Consider the following 17,248-nt stretch of genomic DNA (forward strand, 5'->3'; position numbering starts at 1 on the left):
AAGCAATGATTGTATAAATTTTTACTGTAATAACAATTATACGGTAACAAATTGACGAGTCAAACGATACAAATAATTTGATAACATTTCAATTCATCAAAAAGTTGCATTTACAAGCATACTCTTTACGTCCGCCATTTTGTCATAAAGTATACATATGTATCACAGACGTTGCTTTATCATTGAACAATGGCCATGCATCTAGCATCAACCTATGTCTGCTTTTTTGAGCAAATGTAGTTTGTTAACATTATTTCCCCCTCTCTTTTATCGATTGCAGACGTGAATACGATGTCAGCTGACGGTAAATATCGCCTTCCGTCGTCTGTTCAAGGTCGCCGTCGTATCCATCGTCTCTTCCGGTTTCTCTTCGTTTATAAAAGCCGGTAGCGACAACTGTTTGCAAAGCTGTTGACGACATTTGCGCGGTTTCCGGCACATAAGATAAATGTCCTCGAATATTTTAAAAACGGAGTCAATATTTTCCCTGACGGATATTTCATAGAACGATAAACAGCTGAGTTCCAGAGATCGTTGGAAGCCCTCTTCTTGCGTCACCATCCGGTCGTGAATGCGGTCCACTTGATTGGCTACAAGAACCACAGGCGTTGACGTCATAGCGGAGTCTGGTGATGACACACTCTTGCGTTGTTTTTTACTATAGGAATTGATGAGGAATTTTAGTCTGCTTACTTCACCAAAACTGCACCTATCTGTCACTGAATACATCAGAATGAACGCCTCCGCCCACTTTATGTGGTCCTCCAAGCGACACTTCTCCTCCTGTTAGTAAGGGGAAAATATAGATGTGTTTACTACACAATAAAAGTCGCGAAAAAATAAAGATATAAAAATAACAGACTCTTGTCATAAGTTTAATTTCTCATCTCTTTACTTCTTTGTTTGTGGTTACACACTATCAATTTGAAAAGAAAAATGCAATCTGGCACCTGTTCTTGCATTGATTATATACACCAATCAATTTTAGTTTTACTTTGGTCGTCCAATGTATTCTTGCATGGCGTAACTATAAAAACGACGATTTGTTCTTTGAAACATTTAAATTAGATTGGTTTTTGTTTCCAAATGGCATAAGTGAGTCATATTCGGCGAAAAGCTCCCAAAATGTAATAAAAGTTAAGCATATGGTAATGAACACATGCTGTGGTATCAAGACCTCTGGTCCGTTGCGTCATTAGAACAGTGCCCTTGCCTAATTTCTACCGACAGGTCTACATCTATCTATGCTAGCAGAAAGTGTTCATTACAAACCGGACGTGTCGCGCACATTAAAGCATGATTGCATGACACCAATATACATCCTTTTATCAGATCTGCGCGCGTGAGATCCGGACCGATAGAAATAACAAGAGCACACGGCCAAAGACCTTCGGTTTGTTAATCTTTTATAGTACAGTGACATTCCCTTAAGATTATTATTGATCATTTTACTTTTCTTTACCTTGGATTTAATTATAAAACAAACTATTTCCACAATTAGAACAATCAGATTAAAAAAAGGACAATAATCGGTTTAAGGAGATTTATATAGCCTATACAAAAAGATTAACATACTTTCATTTTGGCAATCACTCCAAAAAATATATTTTGATATACGTGATATGATAGGTCAAGCGGGGAAGAAAAATCAGGCGAACATTTAACATGGAACTATTTTACCTGTGCGGCGGTATCCAGTAGTTCAAGGGTCACAGATTCTCCGTCTATACATCTTGAGCAGGCGTACACTTTTTCTACAAAGATAAAATAACAAACCTGCATGTCACCGTAAAACCAGACGACCCTATTTTGTTTAATTTTCTAAAATGATACTTAAAATTGTTGTTTTATCAAATGAAAATATTTCGTTCATGTTTCATTTTTTCCCCTATAGGACATAAGAGGATTACATCTCGCAAAGACGCTAGTTTGAATTTTGTCCCATTTTGCTTTTAATCTGCATAGACCGGACGCCGAGCAGATTTTATAAGCCTCTGTCATACAATGCATCTTTGTAAAGTAGCGGGTCGCCAGCACTGGTCGATCTGGTTGAAGTTGGTGAAATATTTACACAGTCATGCCAAATGTTTAACTAATATTCAGTCATTTAAGGGCTAATAACTTGAATGCATTTTCTCTAATCGAGACACCTGGTCTGACCTTAACAATGGACGCTTACACAAAATATAAAAAAAAATCAAATACTGAACTCCGTTTGACATTAGGCTATGGTTTTTTTTTTAGAAAATCAAACATGCATTGATTCTAGGTAAAGATTTAGTTCAGTGAAAAAAAAAATCACAAGTATTTCACATATCAGCTCCAAATAAAAAACGGATATATAAGATTTACACGTGTCACATAGTTTTATTACCGAATATTTCAGATAAATATTTGAAACTTCACTAAACGACCTTGACCAATGACCTTCCCCCCAAACTTACCCAGATCTGGGTCGTAGTCCCCTATGAACCGCCGTGTGATGAAGCGTACAGTCAGAGCTGCAAAAGAAAGATAACGGTAAATCAAACATTGATGCCACAAAATATAACCTCGATTTTTATATGTTTTCATAACGGCAACTTGTTTATATCAGACCAAACTGTACCGTTTAACCATATGTCGATATAAAGTGGGGTTGGTGTTTCTACGACTTCAATATACTAACGTGTTGAAAATAGAGCTAAGAAGTTTTGGGATACCAAATATCCATACCAGGCTGTATGTACCAGAAAATACGGTGGGTTTTTTTTTTTTGGAAAACTTAATTCTCAAATTCATTTTGAACAGAACTAACTTTAAATGTACTCCCAGTCCCGCCCCTTCAATTGCATTTCAAGTTTATTTTGAAAAAAAAGTTTCTTTCAAACACACAATACTGAACCAAATGGAAATAGTGCAGAAATTATATCTAGTTTACACCTCAGTGCTGTATCTGCAGAGCTCAAAATAAAATATAATTCATCAAAAAACAATTCTTCGTCTTGATTTCTAGAATATTTAAAACGCAAAGATAACACGAAGATTTCCTCTGTATGCAAATATTTACTGATTAGGCCTAAAAAAAAAATAGGTTTGTTTCCGCTTTCAGGCTGAAAAAAATTAGGGTCGGTCGGTCGGCTTTTTTTTTTTTTTTAATCTTTTTTTTTCCCTCTCCATCTGTTCAATTGTGCATATTAAACCATTTATCTATTAAACTGGGTAAGATAAAAAAACAAGTATTTGTTGTCATTATTTAAATGATGTGATGAACTTTTTCCCCGGCTGGTGGGAACATTTCTCGAGCTCAACTGGCACGACATGTGCTGCCATTTGTAAATAACAAACATCTACACAACACTGATGACATCTCAATAAGTTCTATAAGCGTTTTTACGACTTAAATTTGGAGGACACAATAAATTTTTAAATCGGATAAAAACGAAATTTTAACAAAAAACGGATAAAAACAGAAATTTACGAAAAAACTCGAAATTTTTTTTTGGGTCGGCGGGTTTAAGTTAGGGTCGGTCGGGAAAGCGGAAACAAACCTATTTTTTTTTTAGGCCTTACGAAGATTATGATGTAATGTCTTTCATGGTTTGCTCAACGAGCACGAGTTAATCCTATTTTAAAGTATAACGATAAAGTACAATCAGAATAGTTAACAAGTAAAGTACTTTCAACCAGAATGTATATTAGGCGCTCTCTAGGATAGAAGATAAGATAAAGGGTTCCTGAATTCAGATTATCGAAATGCAATACTGTTGAAAACTTTCCCTTTCAATAACAGTCTTATCGAAAGCCGCCGCCATTTTTCTTATCTATAGTATAATGTAATTTATTTATTCTTTCAGGATTTACGAGAATCAATCTCGCATCTTGGGGAACCCAGACAACGCTTATGGATAACTCTCTCCATAGTGCCGGGGAATAAGGCTGCATGCTATTTTCATTGTATTCATGGTACATTTTGGCTCGATGTTGCGTGTGTGGGCTGTCATAATTTCTTACATTTCCCACTTCTTGTAGAAAAGTTCTTAAAGTTGTTGCTAAATTCTTTAATTTGCATGTACATATACATGTACACCAAACAATTTGAAAATAAAGACTATTGAAAAAGGGTATTGACAAAAGCATGTAGCAAATCGATTGGGATTTTTGTATTTAACATTGTATCGTTTGGGGCTCCCTTGTCAAACCATTAAAATTAGATATGTAAACACTTCTTTTAATTTAGTTTTTTTTTATACGAAGTATTTATGTGTATTGAACCTGTCGTGTAAATAACCCGGAGGTTCCTTACTGTCATGGACAGAATAACCCATTTTGCATTCAGTCGTAAAGAGTTTAGATCTATTAACACCGTAAGAATGAAATAGCCCTTGAATTCAACATGCTTTTTAGAGTACACGTGGGAATTGCTGAGGAAGATAATAAAATCCTAAGTACGAAGCCAAAGGAAGTGTATTAACTGGTTCTCTAGCCAACTGAAGACTAGTATGTACTTTTACAATATAATGCATTGCCATCATCTCAACAATAAAAAATGATAGTATATATACATGTAATTGCTAAATTGAAATTGATCTGCTCTTATTTTCAATATGTTTTTATTTACTATTTTAATTTCATTTAAATCGATATTTTCCCCTCGAATTAAAAAATCTTATGCGCTTAACATTATGTCACTTTAATGCCAAAAAAAACACCCCATATACACACACACAAAAAACAGCAAACCACCATATTGCTGCAGATTAAACGAGAAAACAAAATTGCCGGTCCCCTTTTAATCATACGTGTAATTTGTTGATTACAGCAGAAAATCTTGTACCCTAGAATGTTTGGCACGAGTTAGGCGGGGATTAGCCCGATTAGACGGTATCGGGGTTCCATCTGTGCCTCCTCGACCCCCGAACCCGATTAATAAGATTATCATCAGTGTACACATAAAAAGTTTCAAACCGAACGCAACAGTTGCCACATCGTTCTTAAGGAACCAATAACCTTTTAAAACCCCTTTTTGTTATTTTGCAAAGTAAATAATGAAATAAACGGTCGTTTTGAATTCCCACCCAGCTGTTTAAATCATTTCGATGAGAAATTTAAAATAAATACTATAATTCTTTAATTGAATGAGGTAGGTGGGTTGTTACACAAGGTTTATATTAAGGAACGGTCTGTTACGGGGAGAGTTTTGTTTGAAGGGTCTCGAAATTCAAAATAGGTTATGGTGTAAGCCGTTTGACGACAATATGAATTAAATATTACCGTAAAATGGCTTTGTATAATAGGAAAATTGCCGGGTTTTCTGAGTAAATAGTACCATTTTAGGCTACTGTTACATGTGAACAATTCATCAGTTCTTTGAAAATTTCCCCTCAACAAGTGGCCGATGACAAAGTTCTATTGTTAACTTTTCCAATGTACGTTCACTTCAATGTCAGGTGGTTTGTTTCTTCATAAAACTTGTGACACAAAACATCGCTTAACAGGCAAAACATGTTTATTCATCAAGACGATTACATTCAAACATTGTTTGTAGTTTTCACCACCTGGAAAAGACTACTCAAAAATGAAGAAGAAGAAGAAGAAGAAGAAGAAGAAGAAGAAGAAGAAGAAGAAGAAGAAAAAGAAGAAGAAAAACACAATGAAAGTTCGTTTTTCGACAGGTCATACAAGTACAACATGGTATTCCTCTGTAGCAAGCAATATTCAACGTGAAATTACCGAGTTCTGCACAATGAGGGTTGAGTTTCGGGGGTGGGGGATGGGGGTGGGGAAGGGGGGTTGAGAAAATCCTAATTGAAGTTTGTTATTTGTTGCATTAGAAATTTTACTTCTCGTGTTAGCCAAGGGCAAGGAAACATACCTTATCAGATCTACAATTTATAAATTGTTTTTAAATAGGCAATTGATTATAAATGCACCCAAATTAAAAATGACAAATAATTTTAGAGCGTATATGCCGTTGCGAATAAGTATTTTTATACTGTCCTTTTCCTATCCTTTTATTCCCAGTTAATTAAAATTCAGATATTATAAAACTAATTGTCGCTATACACTAGACACCCAATGCTTGTAATTAGTGCAGCCAATATCATTACGTCGCTACCACACACAAGCGACTCTTTGTCGATCAAAAACGAATTACTAAAACACAGAAGAAAACTAATTTTACCGCAATTTCATTTCAAAAAGGAATTTTGAAATTTTCGCGTGGGATATTAACATGCTGGAATGAATTATAGACGGGCTCAAAACGGTATCGAAACAATCAGCGAGAGGAATGCGAAACAGTTTGTGCTGATGAAAACAAAACCCGTTCGTTATTTGTAAGACTATGCAGGTAACAGATTATTACGACAACCACAAAACTGTTATATCCGCTAATCACATGATCTTGTTGATGTCAATTCATCTGATACTTGCGATCGCTGATTTTTATCCCCTCTATTGATGTGTTTACGAGTTATAACAGCCCAAGACACGATCATTCGACACCCAAAATATATATTTCGATTCGATAACAAAGCTTAATAAGAATCAAACAAAAACTGTAATCTTGTTAATCTTTAAAAGGCAGCCTTTTGAAGGTTTTATTTCAACAGTATCTGTTATGATATGTTTACATTTCTACCATCACACGATGATAGATATACCAGATCTGTGCAACTAATCCATGTCAAATACTGTTGTTCCAAAAGCAAAGAGCTAATTGATTTAACATTACTGAATCGATTTGATAAAATAGACCATACTGTTTCATTGTAATACGTATGTTTTCAATCAATTTGCACTCAGAGAACTAAATTCTTTTTTCATTTTTATTTTACTATTTAAATTTTCTCACAAATAAGACCTCATGCACGCAGCAACTTTTTCTTCTTTAATTATTCAATTTCGATAACGTATATACATCAGATTATAATTCAATTATTATGCAATAAAAGATTTTGAAAATCGCGCCCAAAAAATTCAATATTCATTTTTGTTTAACCTACCTGATTTTCCTACCCCGTTCTGTCCTAGAATGGCAATACGCAAAGGTTTCTGTTTCGAAGACATAGAAATTTTTCGCCGCGGGGTCGACATGGTTCGCATATTTTATCACTTTTTTTAAATAAAATAAAATAATATAAAAATCACTGAATATTTTCTTCACTGAAGACTGAAGTCAAACACATATATCCCGAGTTCTGAAGCAGTCACTGCTATTTAATACCCGGTAAAGTTGTTCACACATTTGTAGGGGTTTTCTCCATTGATGGAAGCTTAATGAGAACTGGAATTGCTGTGTTACATGGTATATACGTATATATATATATATATCTTCACCACTGTATACCAGTTCTGATTCGCGTGTACGTACTTCGCTTTCTCTCCGCAGCTCGGCGGGGTCAGGTTGAAATTAAAAGTCGATGCCCCAACAAAATTAATTTTTATGACCACGGACTTTTGCATAAGAGAACGGGAGTTAGTCAACAAAGCCCGCGGTAAGGTCACTTTGAAGCACCTTCTGGAGTGAAGAGTAAACAGAAATTTGCGCCCCCCTAATTCCTCTCCGTGTTAAACACTATCCGAGCGCTCTTAGCGAACTATTTGCGCTGAGTTCCCGACGTCGTATTAATAGAGACTGACAAGCAATCCGTCCTTCTCTCACTGCGTCAAAATCATACTCCCGTGAAAAACGCGCGTATCAAACAAAATTGGATGAGTTTAATGTGAAATTGTCTGTTATCTAGAAATTTCATTGAGTATCGCTTAAAGCATAATCTTGCCCGGAGATTAGAGCCCAAGTGACGATTAAAAAGTATGAACGAAACCATTGACTTATTTACAGTGCTCGCTCACAATTCGTGCAATCCTCTTATAACGATTCTGAGCCTCCGCAGGATTTTTGTTTTCGTCGTATATATTGTATACATAGGTTTCAAAACAAATATAACGTAAAAGCTTCGTATACATACATGTAGGTGTATAATCTTTAGTACGCGTTTAGTGTACTAGTGCAATGGTTCATTTATTACCAAAACAGGTGCACATCGGTCCTTAACTTATAAAGACGATAATAAAAGCGCTTTTACTTTCTTTCAAGTTTTGTCCCTCCCCTTCTGTCTTCAATGATACACAAGCAGAGTCTAATTTGCGTTCCCTTTTCACGTTTGTGCGATAATGCCAGTAAAATGTCGAGTAAATTACAAAAATTTATTCGCAATTGCCAGACGCTGTCTTGTATGTACACAGTAAAAAAAGGGTAATGTGCTAATGTAACTGCGAGGTACTTATCATCATAACCATTAGGAACAATTTACTGACTTTCATGTATTGTGCAGTCTACCGACATAGCTATATATTTTAAAAACTAACCGAATTTCACACCCTTCAATCAACCCGGGGGGGGGGGGGGGGCTTAATGGAAACAGTTCGACCTACTAACATAATTTAACTATAACTCATATTAACTAAAAGTAAGACAGGATTGTGGCAGTACCTTTGGCTTTTTATGCATGCCAAAACAATGGAAATTTCATTCACACTCATTGTAAGAACCTCGAAAGTCTAAATTTTGTTATTCTTGGCTTCAATTGAAACTTTTTGGCAAAATTCGGATCGTCAGAATTCAGAAATGCTTAAATTACGTATACATGTACAATTAATTGCAGTTGAATTTGCCCTTAATTTAGATTCCTATAAAACCTGTGAAATATATCTTATAAATAACATTTTAAAACAAGAGGCCCAGGGGCCACATCGCTCACCTGAGCCTAAATTGCCTTAATTCTGATCAAATTAGCATTACAGTATCAAAATATCTTGACAACTGAGTACAGTAGATCTTGCTAAAAAAAAAATTGAAAATCTGCCAATTTTTATCCACCTCTTATTTTTTGGTAAATACCAAGCCCCTTTTGTTGTTGTACCTCTAATATTTTTCTCTATTCCTATATACCCCCCCCCCCCATTTCGTGGCCCCACTATTCTCTAGGGAATCATGTTTTCATCAAACTTAAATCTACCTTTAATCTCATAACCTGTGCTTTCACACTAAGTACTGAGTTTTGGACCAAAAACTTTCCCAGAATATTTTTAAAGATTTTCTCTATATATTCCTATGTAAAAATTCAAACCGCCATCACGGTCCCGCCCTACCACTAGTGATTTTGCAAACTTGAATTTACACTACCCGAGGATGCCTCTACACAAGTTTAAGCTTTTCTGGCCAAATAGTCTTTAAAAAGAAGATTTTGAAAGAATTTCTCTATATATTACTAAGTAAAATTTCATCCCCCATTGTGGCCTCACCCTACCCCTGGACTATTATTTAAACAAACTTGAATCTATATGATCTGGGGATGCCTCCACTCAAATTTGGGCTTTCCTGGCCTAATACTTTTGAGAAGAAGACTTTTAAAGATTTTCTCTATATATAAAAAGGTATCCCCCATTGTGGCCCCGCCCTACCCCCAGGGACCATGATTTGAACAAACTTGAATCTACATTATCTGAGGATGGTTACATGCCAATTTGAGATTTCTTGGCCAAATAGTTATTAAAAGAAATTTTTTAAAAGATTTCCTCTATATACTCTTATATAAAAATTGATCCCCCAATTGTGGCCCCACCCTACCCCCGGGGACTATGATTTGAAGAAACGTGAATCTACACTACCTGAGGATGCTTCCATTTTAATTTGAGCTTATCTGGCCTAATAGATTTTGAGAATAAGATTTTTAAAGATTTTCTCTATATATACTCCTATGTAAAACCTGATCCCCCAATTGTGGCCCCAGCCTACCCCCGGGGATCATGATTTGAACAGACTTAAATCTACACTACCTGAGGATGCTTCCATTTTAATTTGAGCTTATCTGGCCAAATAGTTTTTGAGAAGAGGATTTTTAAAGATTTTCTCTATATATTCCTATTTAAAACATGATCCCCCTATTGTGGCCCCACCCTACCCCAGGGGACCATGATTTAAACAAACTTGAATCTACACTACCTGCGGATGTTTCCACTCAAAGTTGAGCTTACCTGGCCTAGTAGTTTTTGAGAAGAAGATTTTTAAATATTTTCTCTATATATTCCTATGTAAAACTTGATCCCCCAATTGTGGGCCCACCCTACCCCCGGGGACCATGATTTGAACAATTTTGAATCTACACTACCTGAGGATGCTTCCATTTAAATTTGACCTTTTTTGGCCTAATAGTTTTTGAGAATAAGATTTTTAAAGATTTTCTCCATATATTCCTATATACAACTTGATCCCCCAATTGTGGCCCCACCCTACCCCCAGGAACCATGATTTGAACAAACTTGAATCTACACTACCTGATGATGCTCCCATTTTAATTTGAGCTTTTCTGGCCTGATAGTTTTTGAGAAGAAGATTTTTAAAGATTTTCTCCATATATTCCTATGTAAAACTTGATCCCCCTCTTGTGGCCCCTCCCTACCCCCGGGGACCATGATTTGAACAAACGTGAATCTACACTACCTGAGGATGCCTCCACACAAGTTTAAGCTTTTCTGGCTGAATAGTTTTTGAGAAGAAGATTTTTGAAAAATACCAACAAATTTTTAATAATTCTAAATTATCTCCCCTTTAAAAAGGGCGTGGCACTTCATTTGAAGAAACTTGAATCCCCTTCACCTAGTGGTGCTTTGTGCCAAATTTGGTTGAAATCTGTCCAGTGGTTCTTGAGAAGAAGATGAAAATGTGAAAAGTTAACGACAACGACGACAACGACAACGACGACAACGACAGACAACGGACAAATTGTGATCAGAAAAGCTCACTTGAGCCTTTGGCTCAGGTGAGCTAAAAACGACAAAATTACTTTCGATATTGTTATTATTTTTTTTTCACTTTTTACATTCCGAAAACTTATTAATTCTCACAACAACCACACTGAGTGATGTAGCAGTGTCTCTACAGCCACTTTTACTGCTTCATTTTAACAAATTTGTTTAAAGTATTTAGAGACAAGTTATAAGATAAAAAATATTCATAATCAAAATGCTGAATAAAGAGTTACAGGTATTTATACCAAATATTTCAACAGGCTATGTTATATAGAAAATAAGAAAGAAAAAAGTTAAAAATACCTTTAAAACTTCGATATTTTCTATTCCTAACATGAAACATGATTTTCAAGGCTAGATCAATTTCATCAAGCTGTCTTTAGGTTTTCGTTAAGTACGTCGAAATTTGCTGGAAAATGATTTGTTTCGACAAATGAGAAAAGCATATCAAACACTAATAAATAAAACAAGAGATATAACAGATGAAACTGACGGGAACTTAAAAAGCACGCGCTAAATTGTAAACAAAAGCACGTGTGTATAAGGATAAGGGTAAACATAGCTCAGATGTTGCGAGCGCTAGATTCAACCTTAGATCAAAGAAAGGGTTAACCGACTGTTACATGGAAATTAAATAATTCATCGACAAGACACAGAAAATCATTTTATCTGTTTCTGCGACCCCGAACCGCTTATTTATTCAAAATGCTCAGTATGGCTCTTGGTTCGAATCCTATTATTGTAGTTTGCACAAAAAATATATTCTAATTTAATTTGTACATGAAAATGAATGCAACACGTGAACATGTGTCTATAAAAAACTTTTCAAAACAACAGCAACCCCAAGGAATATTCACTTCCCGCATTTCGATACATATTGTGGTATTTTTGTATTAAATCAGCGATTTGCAACTTTTATCTTTTTATCCTATGAAAATATGATACGCCCCCACCTACCGCGATACATATTCTTACATTGGCGAATAACCTGAACTATAAGGACGAACGGCATAGCCCCTTGGTCAAAGATCTTACGATTGCATGTTGTACAAGCATGTAGCCACTTCTCGTTAGGAACAAGGGAGCTCTGACAGAATACATATTATATAGGTGTGTATTATGTTTGCAAGCATACATGTATTTTATTTTTGATAGTCTACATGTAAGTTGTCCAAGTATGGCAGAAGCAAAATATAGATTTTGATTCAATTATTTTCGAAGGCCATATATATATATATATATATATATATATATATATATATATATATATATATATATATATATATATATATATATATATATATATACATTATATTTTTTCTACAGTGCACCATGTCCTAATTTTAGACATTTTCGCTATAGCCAAGGGTTTAAGATCCACTCCACACAACATACATTAGACAATGTACCGATACTGGGTAAAAGTATCTTAGTATAGTATATGAGAATATAGATATGATAACAGACATAGAACTGATAACAATGATAACAATATTTACCAGACAAACATATCTATCCAATCATCATAGAAATTTGGATAATACAAAGGAGGAAATAAAAACTATATCCGGAAAAAGAAATCCAAAAATTCTACTCTAATTAAAATTGCAGGTGTGGATATTAGTCATTTACTTGTAAGCATCTAATTTGCAATTGTACCATATTCATCGATCAATACTGTTTACAAAACGCTACAAATTCGAGTTTGAGATTCCACTGAACACAGCGTATATCAAGTACATTTTCGAAGGCCGTATACATTTTTTTTACAGTACACCATGTCTTCATTTTAGGCATTTTCGCTAGCCAAGGTTATTATAAACTTTCAGTTATATTTACCAGACAAACATATCTATCCAATCATCATAGAAGTTTAAATAATACAAAGGAGGAAATCCAAGAATTCTATTCTTTAGGCTTGGTGAAGTGCATTTTTTGAAATCAAGGAAGATATTTGTTAAATCCTATTTATAGTACAATCTTCAGAAGAAAAAGTAATAAATGGTATCATATGGATATATTTGCAGCTTCAAGCGTTATAATTCAAAGCACACTGATTTTTTAACACCTTGCTTTTGAACGAGCGCCTGAGCGTGAATGCCTATGTTCTGGGTCTCGTTACCAGAACACATTGGCAATTTGTGTACAAAAAATATAGTACTAGAAAAGAATTTGTACATGCACTGGCCGTAAAATCTAACACGCCTGTTCAGGAGAGAGAGAGAGAGAGAGAGAGAGAGAGAGAGAGAGAGAGAGAGAGAGAGAGAGAGAGAGAGAGAGAGAGAGAGAGAGAGAGAGAGAGAGAGAGAGAGAGAGAGAGAGAAAGACGGACGAAAATCTTTCTGAGAGAGAAAGAGAGAAGACAGACGGACGGACAAAGAGAGAGAGAAAGACAGACAGACAGACAGAGAGAGAGAACAGAGAGAGAGAGGACGAACAGAGAGAGAGAGAAGAGAGAGAGAGAGAGAGAAAGACGGGCGAAAATCTTTCTGAGAGAGAAAGAGAGAAGACAGACGGACGGACAAAGAGAGAGAGAAAGACAGACAGACAGAGAGAACAGAGAGAGAGAGGACGAACAGAGAGAGAGAGAAAGAGAGAGAGAGAGAGAGAGAGAGAGAGAGAGAGAGAGAGAGAGAGAGAGCCTCAAGGACAAAGAAGTGTTACAATCGAGTTCAACGACCTCACTCGGGAGAGCATCATCACGGTGATCGTAACTACTTTGATCGTTTGTATTAAGATGGCGGCTGTACATTGACCCTAGAGACAGACAACTTGTCGTGTGGACATCGTCTGTTTGTTTGTTCAGCTATCGACTTGGTTGTTTAGCTTAGATTCCGAAATAATAGAAACATTGTGAATTTGGCATCCTCCAAGATTATTACAGTTATCATACATACACGGTTAAACATCCTCTTTTAAGATTCTTTTTGTTGCTACTTAATGTAACTTGTAATTTGATGTAATTTTTTTTAAAGAAAACGATACAGAATAGAAACAAGATAAATGATTTTGTGCATGATCAGAGTTTATATTATCTGTTAAAAATGAATTTTAACGTCGGTAAATAATGAAATTGTGAATTTCAAATGACGCGCAATAAATGTTGCAAATGTTGTATATGGAGATTGTATTGGATTTTCGCATTTAAAATGCGTCTTGTGATCAAAATCGCAAGTGACGCAATCTGTATTATAAATCCCAACTCGAGTGACGCAATGCGTGATCAAAATCCCAAATGACGCGATGAAACATAATGCAAATACAAACGTATAACGTGGTTTTTGACAGACTGCTGAGCCTGTTTATACAAAGTTGTCCATATCTACGTGTAGTATATGGTATGGCAGCATATGGCGAATTATTCAATTTTATGTAACGTTTAATCTAATTGATAAAGGAAGTTCAGGCGAACAGACGCTTTTATTTTTAGATAAAATTTCGGTGGGGAAATGCAATCTAATCTATTGAATAAGAATTATCCAATAAATCAAGAGAGTTGACTGGAAAGGGAGTCTATTGAAAACAAACATCTCAAAGGCATTGACTTAAAGATATAGCCTGACATCAACATTCTTATTATTAGGAAAGATTATTAAGATAATATGTATCCCCAGGATTTTTACTGACACGCAATGTGAAGAAAAATTGGTTAAACGTAAAAGTGAGACATTGTATGAAAAGCTACAATAGAACGATTGTCTTGGATTTTTGAGGGATCTATTTGAATTTACCGGTTGGCAATTAATACAAAACTTACAAAAAAACAAACATTTTTATTATATTTTATCTCAAATAAAATCACATTTTTTATTCTTAAAACGCCTACACTCTGTATAAAATCAATCATCATTCGGTGTCTCCGGTGCCTGACCAAAGGTCAAGGTCGCTATACGAGGTGTTAATGGAGACTCCCACTGCAAATGTCACTGATCTAGACAGCAGGTGGAGCATCCACTTTCCTGGCCAGTATCTAGGGCGTCAGTACTTAGCGAGACAAAGCTAAAGGATAAACTGTCAATAGCTAGGCTAATTATTAGGAAAATTATCGAGGAATTTCATATAACAATAAACAGGAAACACGTCACTGTGACGTCATGCTGTTTACAGGATATCTAATGTTTGTTAAGATATATACAATTTTTATTGTTTTCGTCGAATATGTAATTATCATTTGAAATATTATATCAATTCCAATAATAAAGGACATGTTCTTCTTTACTGGTTACTTTGCTTTTATTTCCAATCAGATGAAGACATGGCTAGAAGAATTTGTATCAAGTTATTTCATTATTTTAGCATATTACGTACATCAAAACAATGAAATGGAATATTTGTCTACCCCACAAAAAACTTTTTCAGAGTTTGAAGCTTTTCAAATGATCGAATTTTGAAAAGAATAAGCCAGAGATGATTACCCCCCCCCAAAAAAAAAAATCCCATCACCCCACACTGGCTCTGTACAAATTTCTGCTTGTTACACGGAATGAGAAACACTTTGCTTTCTTTGAAGATCAGAGCTAGCTCCTAGTTACGCAATATAGATAAGCTTTAAATAATCTTATCGAATTGATTTTAAGAAGCAGGCCTTGCCTTAAGTACGATTCGATTAGTTTATGTTTACATTACGATACGTTCACGCAGCAAAATATTTTCAAGCTGTGCATTAGGTATTTCCAGGAAATTGAAGTATTTCAGAAAAATCCAAAATTTTAAAAATCAAAATCTTCAACTGTAGATATTTAAATTGTTTCTCTGCAGATTTATTGATTATTGTGTCTTTTATGCATGCTTTTCGTTTATAGGTTTATCCACAGAGAGCGAAAAAGAAAAAAAATTGAAAGTATTACGTATATTTTAAAAAACACCGTACCAAACTAAAAGGAATTATTATATATACTACCGGTAGTGGAGAAAAAACAATCATAGGTAACTAGAGCACCATTGTAAACATGTCCCTCAACAACGCACGTGCATATATACGTTTACACACGCACACCTGTGATTAATGGCTGATCAACGTAAAAACGATGATGTGTGTTTTTTTTGAAAGCGATACTAAGTAATGTCAGCGTAGGAAGAATATTACCTGCATTTATTGTCAATAATTTACCGAGTTGAAAAGGTGTTTATTTAGCATTCCGTTCATATTTTGTTATTGTACACAGAGAGAGAGAGAGAGAGAGAGAGAGAGAGAGAGAGAGAGAGAGAGAGAGAGAGAGAGAGAGAGAGAATATATATGCAAATATACATGTTATACGTGGATATCTAGTGTGACCAAAACTTATCTACAAATGAACAGCGTTGCATTTTTCAATGCTGAAATAAATCATAAAAAGTTATATTTAAATTTCACTTTTAAAAAATTACAGCAAAATGTACACACAAAATATACACACAAAATATCAGAAAAAACACCATCTGAAATGAGAAAAAACCCACCAAAGAAATCAAAATAAGATCTTTTTATTGGACTAGTTCTTAATTACGTCATATCATTACTATTACATGTAGTTGCTCTATTAAGTCTACACCCTCTTGACTGTACGTGCTTATACATCTTCTCAAATAAAAAATATAACGAATCCTTTTGGCCAATGATATCATAAATAATTAGTACATGTTTCTAAACAAGTGGATAAAAATTGATTTCGGTTTTAGGTTAATTATTGGTAAAATTAATGTTTTATACAGTCAAATCTCCTTAAGCCTTTCTGCAAGGGACCGACTGGGTGAGAAATAGATGTAACGACAGTTTCGAAATTGTTTAGGCCATTGTATTGTTTATTACCAAGATCCATACGATTCATAGATTTAACATATATATATATACATAAGTAAAGTGAACAAAAATATGTAGACATTTTTTAAAAACATCATAATCTTGTATTAGACTGCGTGTGCAAAATGTACATGACAAAAGTAAACAGGATAATGAAGAGTATATTCTCAAAACAAAAACAATAATTATATTTTTATCGTAATTTTGAGCATTTATATAGGTATTTTCCTAAATTGCACAACTCTTTTATATTCTTTGTTGAAAGTAATTGAATAAGTTTAAAGACAGAAGGCTTTTCATAATAATATTTTTTTTACATACAAGTTTTTTATTTCCATATAAAATGGACAGATTAAAATAAAATGAAATCAATCTTTGATAGTGAACATAGTTTACAAACTCTCTCATTTCTATGGATATTAAAAAATCTGCCACGCTCAACCTCAAGTGGACGAGAGGATAAATGGTATTTACTTATAAATTGTACATATACAGTTAGAATTGGTTTTGTTAAATATTCTTGTACTTCAAAATTATTACATAAGTGCTTATACATTATACATTTGGGGGAATTTTCAGAGTAGCCATGATCTTCTTGTATGAACATATCGGCCTAACACTAGTTACAGGCTCCAGAACTCTTGGAGACTAGACAGAAAAGAGAAATAGGCCATA

At 34.7% G+C, this 17,248-nt stretch overlaps 1 protein-coding gene across 1 annotated transcript; it reads right to left on the minus strand.

Moving 5' to 3' along the window:
* Window positions 1–6: 6 nt before the first annotated feature.
* On the minus strand, window positions 7–7,816 carry LOC105337538 (ras-related and estrogen-regulated growth inhibitor). The gene is made up of 4 exons (XM_011442276.4): window positions 6,987–7,816; window positions 2,445–2,501; window positions 1,681–1,754; window positions 7–783 (listed from the first exon to the last, which is right to left on the minus strand). The coding sequence occupies exons 1-4, from the start codon at window positions 7,084–7,086 to the stop codon at window positions 295–297; spliced, it is 720 nt and encodes a 239-aa protein (XP_011440578.3). The 5' UTR covers window positions 7,087–7,816; the 3' UTR covers window positions 7–294.
* Between the last annotated feature and the right edge of the window lie 9,432 nt (window positions 7,817–17,248).

This window comes from Magallana gigas, chromosome 9 (assembly GCF_963853765.1).
Source record: "Magallana gigas chromosome 9, xbMagGiga1.1, whole genome shotgun sequence".
NCBI classification, from domain to species: domain Eukaryota; kingdom Metazoa; phylum Mollusca; class Bivalvia; order Ostreida; family Ostreidae; genus Magallana; species Magallana gigas.

What these genes read in the sequence shown, in the direction of transcription:
- LOC105337538 (XM_011442276.4), bottom strand. Translation starts at nt 7,086, where the DNA reads ATGCGAACCATGTCGACCCCGCGGCGAAAAATTTCTATGTCTTCGAAA. An exon ending in GAACGGGGTAGGAAAATCAG is followed by an intron (nt 2,502 to 6,986) that starts GTAGGTTAAACA and finishes TTTCTTTTGCAG; the next exon opens with CTCTGACTGTACGCTTCATC. An exon ending in TACTGGATACCGCCGCACAG is followed by an intron (nt 784 to 1,680) that starts GTAAAATAGTTC and finishes CCTTACTAACAG; the next exon opens with GAGGAGAAGTGTCGCTTGGA.